The sequence below is a fragment of the Nicotiana sylvestris genome, chromosome 7 (assembly GCF_000393655.2).
Source record: "Nicotiana sylvestris chromosome 7, ASM39365v2, whole genome shotgun sequence".
Lineage (NCBI taxonomy): Eukaryota > Viridiplantae > Streptophyta > Magnoliopsida > Solanales > Solanaceae > Nicotiana > Nicotiana sylvestris.
The window spans coordinates 168,128,846-168,142,875 of NC_091063.1; the positions used below are offsets into that span (position 1 = coordinate 168,128,846).

A 14,030-nucleotide genomic window follows, 5' to 3' on the forward strand; every position below is an offset into this window, starting at 1 on the left:
AAGGGAAATCAGCTATAACCAAACTTGTTCCAACATCTAACTACCTCAATTAGCACCAATACTCAATCATAAGTAATTCCCACAAGAATAATCATAATACTTGCTCAACACAGAGAATCAACAACTTAGGACATTCATAGGATTTATCAAGAATACAACAATTTCAATTTAAGACTCGCGGTAATGCTTGACACTAACGTATAGATACTCATCACCATGCCTATACTTCGTACTCAACAAATAACATGTAGCAAATAGGACTCAACTCTTAATCCCCCAAGCTAAGGTTAGACCAAACACTTACCTCGATGCCACGAACACAATTCAAGACTCTCCTATCGCTTTACCTCTTGATTCCACCACCAATTCACTCGTATCTAGCCACAAATTACTTAATTACATCAATAAATGCTAAATGAATCAATTCTAATGGATGAAAATGAGTTTTCTAAAGTTTTACCCAAAAAGTCAAAAATCGCCCCCAGACCCACATGGTCAAAACCCGAGGTTCGAACCAAAATATGATTACCTATTCCCCCACGAACCCAAATATATAATTTGTTTTGAAATTGTACCTCAAATCGAGGTCCAAATCCCAATTTTTGAAAACCCTAGGTTCTACCCAAAACACCCAATTTTTCCTATGAAAATCATTGATTTTGAGTTGAAATCATGTGAAAAGATGTTAATGATTGAAGAAAATGAGTTAAAATTGATTTACAGTCGATTTGGAGAAGAAGTTTTTCTTTTGAAAATCGCCCAAAAAAGTTTTGGTTTTGAAAGAGTGAAAAATGAAAGATTTTCGGCTAAGATATAAAATTGCAAGTTGCAGATGTCGCATTTGCGACCAGGGTTTGTAATTGTGAACTCAGACTTCTGCTAAGTTCGCATTTGCGAAGAAGTTCTCGCATTTGCGAGTTGGGAATTGCGAACAACTTGTCGCATTTGCGACGACTGGCTAAAACAGGGGGGATCGCATTTGCAATAGAATCCTTGCAATTGCTAGGTAGGTTGGCCTAGACTACATTTTGCATTTGCGACCTTGCATTTGCGTGCCAGGCTTGCAGGCCTGCACTGGAAAAGATCAAAACCTACAATTCTCTAAGTCCAAAATCCACCCCGTGGCCTATCCAAAACTCACCCGAGCCCTCGAGGCTCCAAACCAAATATGCACACCAATCTAAAAAATCATACGGACTCTCTCGTGCATTCAAATCACCAAAATAACATCAACAACTATGAATTTAGCATCAAAATCATGAAATTTCTTAAGAACTTCAAATTTTCCAATTTTTCTCAAAAACGATCCGATTCACGTCGTTTCAAGTCCGTTTCTTACCAAATTTCACTGGCTTATCTTCAATCATATATAAGACCTGTACCGGGCGCCAGAACCAAAATATGGGCCCGATACATCAAGTTTTCAACACATTTCATTTCCAAAAACTCAATAATATTTCAGAAAACAATTTTCTTTAAAAATTCATTTCTCGGGCTTGGGACCTCGGAATTCGATTCCGGGCATACGCCCAAGTCCCATATTTTCCCACGGACCTTCCAGGACCGTCAAATTATGGGTCAGGATCCGTTTACCTAAAATGTTGACCGAAGTCAACTTAAATCTATTTTATAGTCAAAATTCATTATTTTTCACAGATTTTCACATAATGGCTTTCCGGCTAAGCGGCTAGATTGTGCACGCAAATTGAGGTAATGTTGAAAGAGCTTTTTGAGGCCCCGGAATGTAGGATTTAATTTTAAAATAAGTGATGACCTTTTGGGTTATCACAATTACAAGGATATGGAGCTAGTACAGTCATTCAATGACATGGTACGGGTTTGGACTAGTCTAATAGACTTTGTCAGCTCTAATCATGTACCTTGGGAACCTCCCACTTTTTCACCATAACCGTCGATTTATACTGCCCTGAGGTCGAGAGTCGATAGACCCTCGGGGGTGAATCTCGACCATAGCCTCGAGCTTGTGAAAACTTAATTGCGAGGCATCATAGTGACATAAAATTGAACCTCCCAATTTTACCGTATACAAAGGGTGAACTGTGATTTTGATTATTGTGATATGGTGGGATCGGGTTGCACGCCGCAACAATCTTTAGATTATGTTTTCCTTTGAATGTGTTAGCTAAACGATAGTCTTAAACTGTACTTCAGGATTGGTTATAGCTGAGCAATGATGATATGTTTCGAGAACTGTAATCATTCCTTGCAAGTTACTGCTTTATTTTATCTTGTTCTTCTTTCTGCTTTTATTATACAATGTATGCAGGTTATATTGTAAATGCCCTATCGTAGCCTCATCACTACCTCGTCGAGGTTAGGCTCGACACTTACCAGTACATGGGCTCGGTTATACTGATACTGCACTCTATACTTTTTGTGCAGATTTTGAAGCAGGTAGTGGCTGATCGAGAGGTTGGTTGCAGAGTTTTACAACTAAGAGACCCAAGGTAGTCCTACTGGCGTCCGCAGGCTCTGGCGCCCCCTTTTATTCTCCTACATTTACTGTTTTTACTTCCCTTCATAAACATTTGTATCTTCTTTCGAACAAATATTTATAGCAAATCTTAGTGTGTTCGTGGATTATGACACCGGATTTCGGGTAGTAATAGTAATAGTATTGGTAATAGTATATAAACAAAGAGGCTATTTACTTACTTCCGCATTTATTTTTATTGGTTTTAGCTTGTATATTATTAATCACTGAAACACAAAGGATTTGGCTAATTAAAACTCTAAAGTTAACTTGCCAAGCAAGTGTGATGTTAGGTGCCATCACTGTCCCGATGGTGGGGATTCCGGATCGTGACAGTTAAACTATTTTGTATGGGAATAAAGTTATCTATATCAGTTTGATATACGCTATATACGAAAGTATATTACATTCTCCCCTCACAAGTGCTTCAGGGTCAGAAACTAAATAATTCCATCGTATTATTAGTAATGTGCATCGTGTATTTTGATTAGCACCATAATACACAAATATGGGTTTCCAAAGTTGAGGAAGCAAGTTAGCTTTTTCTAACATGAGGGGGAGACAAGATACAATAGTTGCGAAAAAGTTACATAGAATGAATTCTCAATTATACCTCTACATATTTGGAAAAGATAATATGAACTTGAAGTTAATAAAAAGATAAGTCATGTGTAATATATTGCAAAGCATGCCAGACACATTTGCTAACCCAAAGAAAGTAACTATATTCTCACTGAAAATGATCCTATTAGAATAAGTCCTAGAAGGACAAAGTCTATGATATGCTTAAAGCGTATAGACAAATCGGTTTCAAATAAAATTCTTGATAAAGAAGATGAGAAAATGATCAAAATGATCATAATAAAGAGGCAAGTGATCTAGAATATCACATGACATAATACTTCATAAAAACTCAGGAGAGGTTTAGGTACCTGAAAATATGAATGAAGAGATCTCTATGTTATGTCTTTATGAAAAAATATTGGAACCGATATAAAATATTTGTCGACGACATCTATAATAGCGCTAAATATATATGAGGATCTTAAGTCTGGAGAAACAATTCAAGTAGAATTTGGTTTCATATGAAAGACATGTAGTTTTGGACATATAGTTCAAACACTTGAAAGTATAAAGTTAATGATATGTGCAATCAGTTTTCGATATCTTATTTGTCTAGCATGACATGAAAACTTGATATGCATCTAATTAAAGTGTATTATATGACTTATTCGACTTAACTTATATGACAATCCTTGAAAGATTTAAATCGCTTAAAGCATATACAATTCTTGGTCCTGAAGTACCATATCTTAAGTGCTATTTGTGCACATATGTATTTTGCTATAACTATAAGCATGATAATGTGATAACGATGATTTTCAAGGTGCAACATACTCATTGGAGTTAATATGGCCATTTTATTCATCAAGTCTCTGTCTACGTTAACCTTCAAGAAGCTAGTGCACAAGATTGGAATGCGAAGGCTCAAGGACGTGAATTGATTCTCTCATCAGGGGGAGTTAATACGTGTTGTACTCTTTTTCCCTTACAAGGCTTTGTACCAATGGGTTTTCTATGCAAGGTTTTTAACGAGACAACTAAAAGGCGTATTGGTAGATACGTGTACTCTTTTTCCTTCACTAGAATTTTTTTCTCACTGGATTTTATTTTAGTTAAGGTTTTAACGAGACACATTATCTGTTGAATAGACATTCAAGGTGGAGCATTATAAATAGAGTTTTATTTAAGGTGAATGTCTATATTTTCGAGAGATTGTAGGGATTTTACTTGGTGGCTAAGTCACTCTTTCCCTCTAAATAGAGGGGTCCTATTCCATTGTAGTTCATCCCAAATCAATAAGAATCCTCTCTCTACTTTTCTTTGTAATACTGTTCTTCTTCTTTTATTTTACATAACACGCACCAAAGTATATTCACACTGCTATTTTCTGGGTTTTTCACTTTTAGCCCGCACCAGAAACTATTTACATTCGATAGCCGAAAAAGTGTATAGTTTTTGTATATAACATACATAATGTGTGTGTATATATATTCAGCTACTATTATTTTGAGAGTGGATATAGCCACCTGATCTTTGGATCATAAGCAGTTTTATTCTTGAAAATCACGTCTAAAGCATCAAATTCTAGTTAGTAATGTAGGGAATGTAGTGCAAGTATTATTCTGAAAGTTTGAAGTATTTGAGGAAAAATAAGATATAAGTCTGACAAGAGATGATCGTCTTTTTTGTCCTTTGAATTGCTTAACCCATATATTTTTAATATATTCTTATTTTTAATTGTCATTCTATCCCGTATAAAATAATGTATATATACTAGTGACCGTAAATATTCAGATTTGGAAGCCTAAATGAGACATTAAGTAACTTGATGAACGTGTTTAATTTGTCTCATATTTAGTTATCAAGAAATTAAACAGACTGTCACTTCCTCAATATTTATAACATAATAATGGTAGAGATGATATTAATTAATTAGTTGCCCTAGCAGCGAGATAGTGACAGTATTCAATTTGGTCCGTGTATTTGCAACTAAATGTTTTTAGTCAAAGTAGAGACTTTCATTATTAGGCCCAAGACACTTATTTCAATCCTTTAAAGAAAAAAAAAAAACTTCTAGAAGAGTTTAGAAACTGCCAAATTTATATTGCATAGCTATGTGAAGTCCTGCATGTAAAGCTCTTATACACCAAGCATATTTGTGGTAAAATGGATTGTCTTGTTATAAATTATACTCCAGTGATTTCAAGTTAATATACATTAATAAGTGGGTTCACATGCGGAGGCGGACCTATATATGTACAAAGAGGAGGGATCACTAGACTCCGTTAACCTTAACAAAAATTGTAGACATATGTGCATATATATTAAAAATAGTAATATATTTTATCTGGAACCCTTAAGATCAAAATTTCTATGGGACATTGGTTGAGTAGTCCGCTCATGTGCTCTATTACCTTCAAATCTTGGGTCCGCCTCTATTCACATGCAAATATTTATAAATATTTAATAATTTTTTAATACATATACAAAATTTAGAAAAACCTGCTTGATTCACATAAATTGCAGTATTGTATATGTTAGGTCCGCTCCTGCTCATAGTGACTTTAGGTAAGGCATGTATTTGCATTACATGATTAGAAATGACTGTTACAGTAGAGATAGAAGTCTTGACATTTTCTTTTGTGTGTTTCACTTCTTTGAGTAAATCCTAGACTTTTCAAGGTTCATTATTCTCTGATAAAATTGTTTGTATACTGTATTTGTAAATTAATTCTGAAAAAAATAAAATAATATATAAACAGAAAATGTAAACAAAACAAAAGTTAATCCGAGCTCACTAAATTCACAGTGTTTCCTTAAGGATTTTTAATCCCTTCCTAGCACCCAAGGTTATGGATTATTTCCTCCTAGGATAGAACAAATTACACACTGATGTAGTGGTACTTCAAACCCCAGTGTTTTAGCGAACACAAAGTTCGGTAGCAAATCACACTTACTGTTGCTTTCTTTGATGTTAAGAGTATGCAGAAGAAAGGAGGAGAACTCAGAAAATCGTATGGAAATTCTGAGAGAATGGACTTGTATTTATAGCCAATGTTGGGCTGAAAACTGAAGAGGTGCAACTCTTCAGAATGGTTGTTTATGCAAAACGGCCATAGCATAAATGTCATAACATAAATGGCTAATTTATGTAATAATAAACGGGGAATTGAAGAGGGTGGTTAATTTTCGGTTACAAAAACAGAAAACTGGTGGATTTATTATTAATATTATTAAATTTAATATTAATATTCAGTTATTAAAACATATATTTAATAACATTTGTGTTAGTATTTACTATTAACAAATAAATTTGGTCCAAAAAATTAATCAATCAATCATTTGACCGAAGCCGAAGCCGAAGCTAATGCCGAAGCCGAGCCGAGCGAACGACGACAGTGCTAGGCTTGCCTTCTTCTCAACTCTTTAAGAGCTAGAAGAAGAGCAATTGCTTATATACCCATTAAAAACCTCTTCCTCATCCAATATGGGACAATATCTCTTCATCAAGGAGGGAATCTCAAATGAAACTCAAATATTTCATTTTTCCTCCATCTTCAATTCACCCTCTTTTAAGCATTAATCTACTTAAAAAATCCAACAATCCCCCACATGTAGGGGTGGCAAAATGGTTCAAAGAAAACAGTTAACCACTCATATTATCCACTAAAAAATGGGCTGGATAATGAACTTTTTAAAAATGGGTCAAATATGGATAAGAACCATATTATCCATTTAGAAAATAGATAACCAATGAGTAATCAATGGATAACCAGTGAGTCTAACTTTTACATTTGTTAAGCCTCAAATTGGGGGTTCCTCAAGTTAGGGAGACTAAGAATTCTCCCAAAAGTGATTATATACAAGAAGTCATGGATAATATGGGTAACCCATATTATCCGCCGGTTAACCCGATTTTTATTCGTATTAAATATGGGTCGGGTCGGATAATTAATCTATTTTTTCATTACACGTTTTCAACCCGAACCATATCTGACCCGACCCGACCCGCCCGTTTTCCACTCCTACCCACATTAATGGGTAATGGCTATATCACGGAAATATGCATGAAAAACTATTTGATTCGCAAGCAAGGATTAATTACATCTGGATAAGTAGGTTTCCCTTTGAACTTTCCGTAGTAAACTTATGTCGTATATACTCTGTCAATCGGTAGATTTGATATCTTTGAACTGTCGAACTTTGGTGTATACCTAGACAACTATAAGTCACACAATCAACCTTTAACCGTCTTTGGTTCTCATTATTGTATTCGTTTTAGCCATGAACACCGCCTGGTTTCATAAGTGCGTAGAGAACTGGCCTTACTTCTCCTTGAAGCGGCTAACACTTCACACTTATATAGGTGATTCCTAAACGTATCATCCCGTAAATACACTATTTGATATACCCCGTATCAATTTTAGAACTCATTAAAAAGCCTTAATGCTTTATCCTTGGTACTGAACATTATCTCATCACGAGAATGAACCAAAATTTTAGTTGACAATGTTGAACCGTCATTAATGACTTTGTTTGATCTCCTTGAACTTAGATCTTGGGATCTCCAGTATTCTAGGTAGAGTTACCGCCACAATGACTTGTTCTCGGCCATAGTCCCATTTCCCTTGATGATTTCTCAACTTCCTCTCTAGTTAGACCTTTTGTAAGGGGATCTGACACATTATCACTTGACTTTACATAGTCAATCGTGATAATTCCTCTAGAGAGTAATTGCCTAACGGTTTTACGTCTTCGTCATATATGACGAGATTTATCGTTATACATAACGCTCTCAGCCCTTCCAATTGCCGCTTGACTATCACAATGTATGCATATTGGTGTCAACGATTTGGGCCAAAATAGAATGTCTTCCAAGAAATTCCGGAGCCATTCAGCTTCTTCACCGGCTTTATCTAAGGCTATGAATTCAGCCTTCATTATAGAGCGGGAAATACAAGTTTGTTTGGACGATTTCCAAGATACCACTCCTCCACCAATAGTGAATACATATCTATTAGTGGACTTCGAATCAGCTGAATCGGTAATCCAATTTGTATCACAGTATCCCTCAATCACCGTAAGATATTTACTATAGTGCAAAGCAAAGCCCTGGGTATATTCTAAATATCCCAAAACTCGTTTCATTGCCATCCAATGAGATTGACCTGGATTGCTCGTGTATCGACTCAATTTACTTATAACACAAGTTATATTTGATTGTGTACAATTCATGATGTACATTAAGTATCCCAAAAAGCAAACATAATCCAATTGTGATATGCTTTGGCCTTTGTTCTTTGCTAATGCAAAATTCACGTCAATTGGAGTCTTTGCAACTTTAAACATTAAGTGCTTGGATTTTTCATGTACTGTAATATAATTGATTGTGACAATGCCAGACCTTGAAGAGTTTTATGGATCTTAATCCCCAGAATTACATCAACAACTCCCAAGTCCTTCATATCAAACTTGCTAGTTAGCATACACTTAGTAGCATTTATGTTGGCAATGTCATTACTCATTATCAGCATATCGTCCACATATAAGCAAACAATGACTATGTGATTTGGAATATTTTTAATGTATACACATTTATCACATTCATTTATCTTAAAACAATTTGACAATATTGTTTGGTCAAATTTCGCATGCCATTGTTTGGGTGCTTGTTTTAGTCCGTAAAGGGACTTAACAAGTCTACATACCTTCTTTTCTTTACCTGGAACCACAAACCCTTCAGGTTGTTCCATGTAGATTTCTTTCTCCAAATCTCCATTCAAGAAGGTCGTCTTAACGTCCATTTGATTAATTTCAAGACCATATACCGCAGCTAATGCTATTAACATTTGTATGGACATAATTCTTGTAACTGCAGAGTATGTATTAAAGTAGTCAAGACCTTCTCGTTGTCTATACCCTTTGACTACAAGTCTAAACATAAATTTATCAATAGTGCCATTATCTTTCATTTTCCTCTTAAAAATCCATTTAGAACCCAAAGGTTTATTTCCAGGAGAAAGATCAACCAATTCCCATGTATGGTTTTTCAATATAGATTCTATTTCACTATTGACTGCCTCTTTCAAAATAATGATTCCAAAGAAGACATATCTTCTTTAAATGTTCGAGGCTCATTTTCCAATAAGAAAGTTACAAAATCTGGTCCAAATGAAGTAGACGTTCTTCGACGTTTACTACGTCTTGGATCCTCCTGATAAAATTTACTTTCTTTTGGTTCTTCCCGAGGTCGTTTAGATCCTTCACCAATCGACTCACATTCCTTTTTATATGGATATATATTTTCAAAGAACTTAGCATTATCTGATTCTATAACTGTATTATTATGAATGTCGGGATTTTCTGATTTATGAACCAGAAATCGATATGCTTTACTATTAGTCGCGTATTCTATGAAAACACAATCAATGATTTTCGGTTCTATTTTAACCCTTTTGGGTTTAGGAACTTGCACTTTTGCCAAACACCCCCACACTTTAAAATAATTCAACTTGGGCTTCCTTCCTTTCCATTTTTCATATGGAATGGATTGTGTTTTGCTATGGGGTACTCAATTTAGTATCCAGTTAGCCGTAAGAATGGCTTCCCACCACAAGTTCTGTGGCAAACCAGAACTTATCAGCAATGCGTTCATTATCTCCTTTAATGAATGATTCTTTCTTTTTGCAATCCCATTGGATTGGGGCATGTAAGGAGCCGTTGTTTAATGAATAATTCTATACTCTAAACATATATGTTCGAGCGGAGATTCATATTCACCATCCCTATCACTTCTTATCATTTTGATTTTCTTGTTAAGTTGCGTTTCAACTTCATTTTTGTATTGCTTGAATACGTCTATTGTTTCATCTTTACTATTAAGTAAGTAAACATAGCAACATCGAGTACTATCATCAATAAAAGTTATGAAATACTTCTTTCCACCGTGAGATGGTATTGACTTCATGAATACTTGCTATCTACCATTTTGTAATCCAAAAATTTAGCGGCAACGAATTTCTTCAACCCTGCATCTTCAGTTTTATATTTCTTTTCAAGCGCAGTCCACAATTCTTTTGATATTTCCACGCCACTGTAGACGTTATACAGATCGTCCTCCAGTCCGTTAAGAACATAATTCTTTCAATGCCGGTGCCAATGCTGGTGTTCGGCTTGTCGACGTATTGGCAGTCACCATTGAAACAGCTTGGGTTTCATTATCATTAGTCATTTCTGTAAAAGAATGACACTAGCACACGTTAAAATCACGTAGATTTTAATCTCCAACGGAGCATAAAATCACAAAGGTTTTAATCTCCAGAACAGTAAATATAATACAAATACAGAAAATAATTAAATTTCTTAAGCTTGTTCATATAATGTATTTGTAAACTAATTCTAGAAAAGAATATAAACAGAAAATGTAAACGAAATAAAAATTAATCCGAGCCCACTGAATTTATAGTGTTTCCTTAAGAAATTTAATCCCTTCCTAGTACCCAAGGTTATGGATTATTTTCTCCAAGGATAGAACAAATTACACACTGGTGTAGTGGTATTTCAAACCCCGGTATTTCAGCGAATACAAAGTTCCGTAGCGAATCACACTTACTGTTTCTTTTTTTAATGTTAAGACTATGCCGAAGAAAGGAGGAGAACTCAGAAAATCGTATTAAAATTTTGAGAGAATGGACTTGTATTTATAGCCAATGTTGGACTGAAAACTGAAGAGGTACAACTCTTCAGAATGAATGTTTATGCAAAACGGCCATAGCATAAATGCCATAACATAAATAACTTATTTATGAAATAATAAACCGGAAATTGAAGAGGGTGGTTAATTTTCTGTTACAAAAACAGAAAACGGAAAAATGAAAAACAGTTGGATTTAATATTAATATTGTGTTATTAAAACGGATATTTAATAATATTTGTGTTAATATTTATTATTAAAAATAAATTTGGTCCAAAAAATTAATCAATCAATCATTTGACCGAAGCCGAAGTCGAGCCGAGCAACGACGGCGGCGGCGCAAGGCTTGCCTTCTTCTCAACTCTTTAAGAGCTAGAAGAAGAGCAATTGCTTATATACTCATAAAAAACCTCTTCCTCCTCCAATATGGGAGAATGTCCCTTCATCAAGGAGAGAATCTCAAATAAAACTCAAATATTTCATTTTCCCTCCATTTCCCATTCACCTTCTTTTAAGTATTAATATACTTAAAAAACCCAACAAAAATAACTTTAAAAAAAAAATTGAGAGTGTCGATGATTGAGTCACAGTTCTTAATTTGGTCAACCTAAGCCTGTAGAATCAAGTCATCAGCAGAAAACAAGTGAAATATGGAAACACCAATTATTGTGATTTTAATACAGTTTCGACATTAAAAAAATTTCTTAAAACGTAGGTTTTGGATTAGATAAGGTAGGAGAATTGGAAAAAGAATCCTAGCTATTACTTTTTTTCTTGGACCATTCCTAGTACCTTCACATGGTGAATTAAAATATCACAATAATCTTTCTAACCTTAGGACTTGCTCAAACCATGGTTTTGCAGTCAAATAATTTTTCAGAATATATATATAGGACATCACGTAGGATGTATTCAAGTCAATTTTTAGACTAGGGATGTGTTTGGTTGGAAAATATTTTTCTGAAAAATAAGTGATTTTCTTATTTATTTTCTAGTGTTTGGTTAGATAACAGAAAATACTTTGTGGAAAATAAGTAATTTATATGTCACAGTTGTCGATTGCGATTTATAGTCCTTTATAAATCGCAATTTACCATTTATAAGTCACAATTGTGGATTGCGATTATAAGTCGTATTTGCTGATTGCGAACTCACATTTTTCAATTTGCAAATACGATTTATAAATCGCAATTGACTAAAGACATGAAAATCGTAATTGACAAATGCGATTTCCGTGCAAACAATGTATTGCGTTCAGAAATTAATTAAATATATACAATACTTTAAATTTAGAACCTAGTTATTAGCACTTAAAGTAGTCCTTCTTTTCTTTACTCATTGCTACATATGTAATTTCCATAATCAAATCCTTTTAGCTCTATCTTCAACTTGTACATAGCTATAATAATTGGTTCTATCAAATAGAAAGAACTAGAAGATATTAACTTGGTGAAAAATGATGCAACTTTGTCATGTATATTAGCTTTGATTATAAAACTTTACATAATATCTTTTAATTCTATTTACTCCTTTATTCTCATAAAATAACCTATTCCCCTAATCAATTTTCAAATTGTAACTTTGGCATTTGTAGTTATTCTGATCATAACGAGTGAGATACATTCCTGTACAATTGCAAACTAACTGACTTTAGGCAAATGGTTGTATATATACGAACTGTAATTAACTATGAACTTCGTCGCCGTTTTATCGTTTAATTACTCGTAGCTAACAAATTTTTTTGATAATCTGTCGTTAATCCGTAGCTAAGTAGAATTAGCAACGAATTTTACTGTTTAGCAACAGAATTTGTCCGTCGCTAATTCCTGGCTTTTAGTTGTACTTCCCTGTTTCGTTTTTAATTTGTTTCGCAATATTATTGCTTCTTCTTATTTTATTTTTTTGTTATCTAATATCATTGTAAATGTCTAAATGATATCGATATTTCTTTTTTCAATACGTATACTCTTCCTCTAATATATCTCTATTCTACAAAACCTATAAACAAAAAAAAAGAGGGAGAGATTGTTGAGAAGAAAAATTATCCTCAATCCAATGAACAAGTATACGCATAAGTAAAACAAATCTCTTCTTTTAACTTCTAGACATACAATCTATGTTGCGCAGACTCTCCAAAATACTACCGTACCCGTGTTGGATTCTCCAAAAATACATTGCTTTTGGAGAATCCAACACGCACCCCACAACATTTTCGGAGAGTCCGAGCAACATAGCATACAATTGAAATAAAAGCAAAAAAAAAAAAGGTACAAAAGCAGCTTCAAATATTTGAATTGTGATATCTCTTTCTAGACATTCAAATTCAAATTCTTGATCACCCACAAGCAAATAGTAGCACTAATAAACAACAGGCAATAATAAGTTACAAACTCTCGAATGAGTAGAAGAAGCAATGGCAAATGAGTTAAAGAACGGCGCATGGTGAAGTAAGAGTGCTAGGGCTGAGAAGAAGAGAAGAGCACCATGCAAAAGAAGCAGGCGATAAAGGGAAATTAGCCAGCGGACTGCATGATCCAAAATAATTCTCCGATGGAATTCGCGACGTTATTAGATGTGATCTTTCTTGTGCTTCATTTGTTGAGTCATTACATGCCGCGCTAATTGATTCAACTTGGTTGTTTGAAGAGTAAGAAGGACGAAGGAACTCTCGCCATTCTGCAGCAATGCTATTTCTTGGTAATGAAACTGGTGAGAGATCAAGTGGAGGAGGAGCCACATCTTGTAAACGCCTCGAGCTGGAGCCAGAGCCAGAACTGAAACCAGAACCAGAGCTAGAATTGGAGCTGCATTGAAACTCAGGTGCAGCAGTCAACATTTGGACAACTTCCTTGAAATTAACAGGTTCCACTCTGTATATTTTAGGACGTGTCGGTGGCAATGGCGCAATTGGTTGTTTTGTCATAGGTTTTAATGGGTGCCTACGAACTCCATGGAGTGAGGAATGAAATGAAGGTAATGGTTTGTTTTTCTTTACTTCTTGTGGATATGTGGAATATGGAATAGAACTATAGGAAGAAGAATTAGAAGAAGAGGAAATAGCATATGAATAAGAATCCATTTTAATTTTCTTTGTTCCAAACTTGTGTGTAAGTTTGTATTAGCAAGAAAACTTACTATGAATATATTTTTGCGGCTTTTGCTTTTCCTTATATATATAGAAACTTCTTTTTAAATGAATACCTGAAAAAGATAGAAGATTAAAATAATCTGGACAAATTTATTAGAAGAAATGAAATTTGTCTAAAGCGTCGGCTATGG

At 34.5% G+C, this 14,030-nt stretch overlaps 1 protein-coding gene across 1 annotated transcript; it reads right to left on the bottom strand.

Annotated features, from left to right (window-relative positions):
* Positions 1-13,176: 13,176 nt before the first annotated feature.
* LOC138874107 (uncharacterized) lies at positions 13,177-13,830 on the bottom strand. The gene has a single exon (XM_070152610.1). The coding sequence runs from the start codon at positions 13,828-13,830 to the stop codon at positions 13,177-13,179; it is 654 nt and encodes a 217-aa protein (XP_070008711.1).
* Positions 13,831-14,030: the final 200 nt, after the last annotated feature.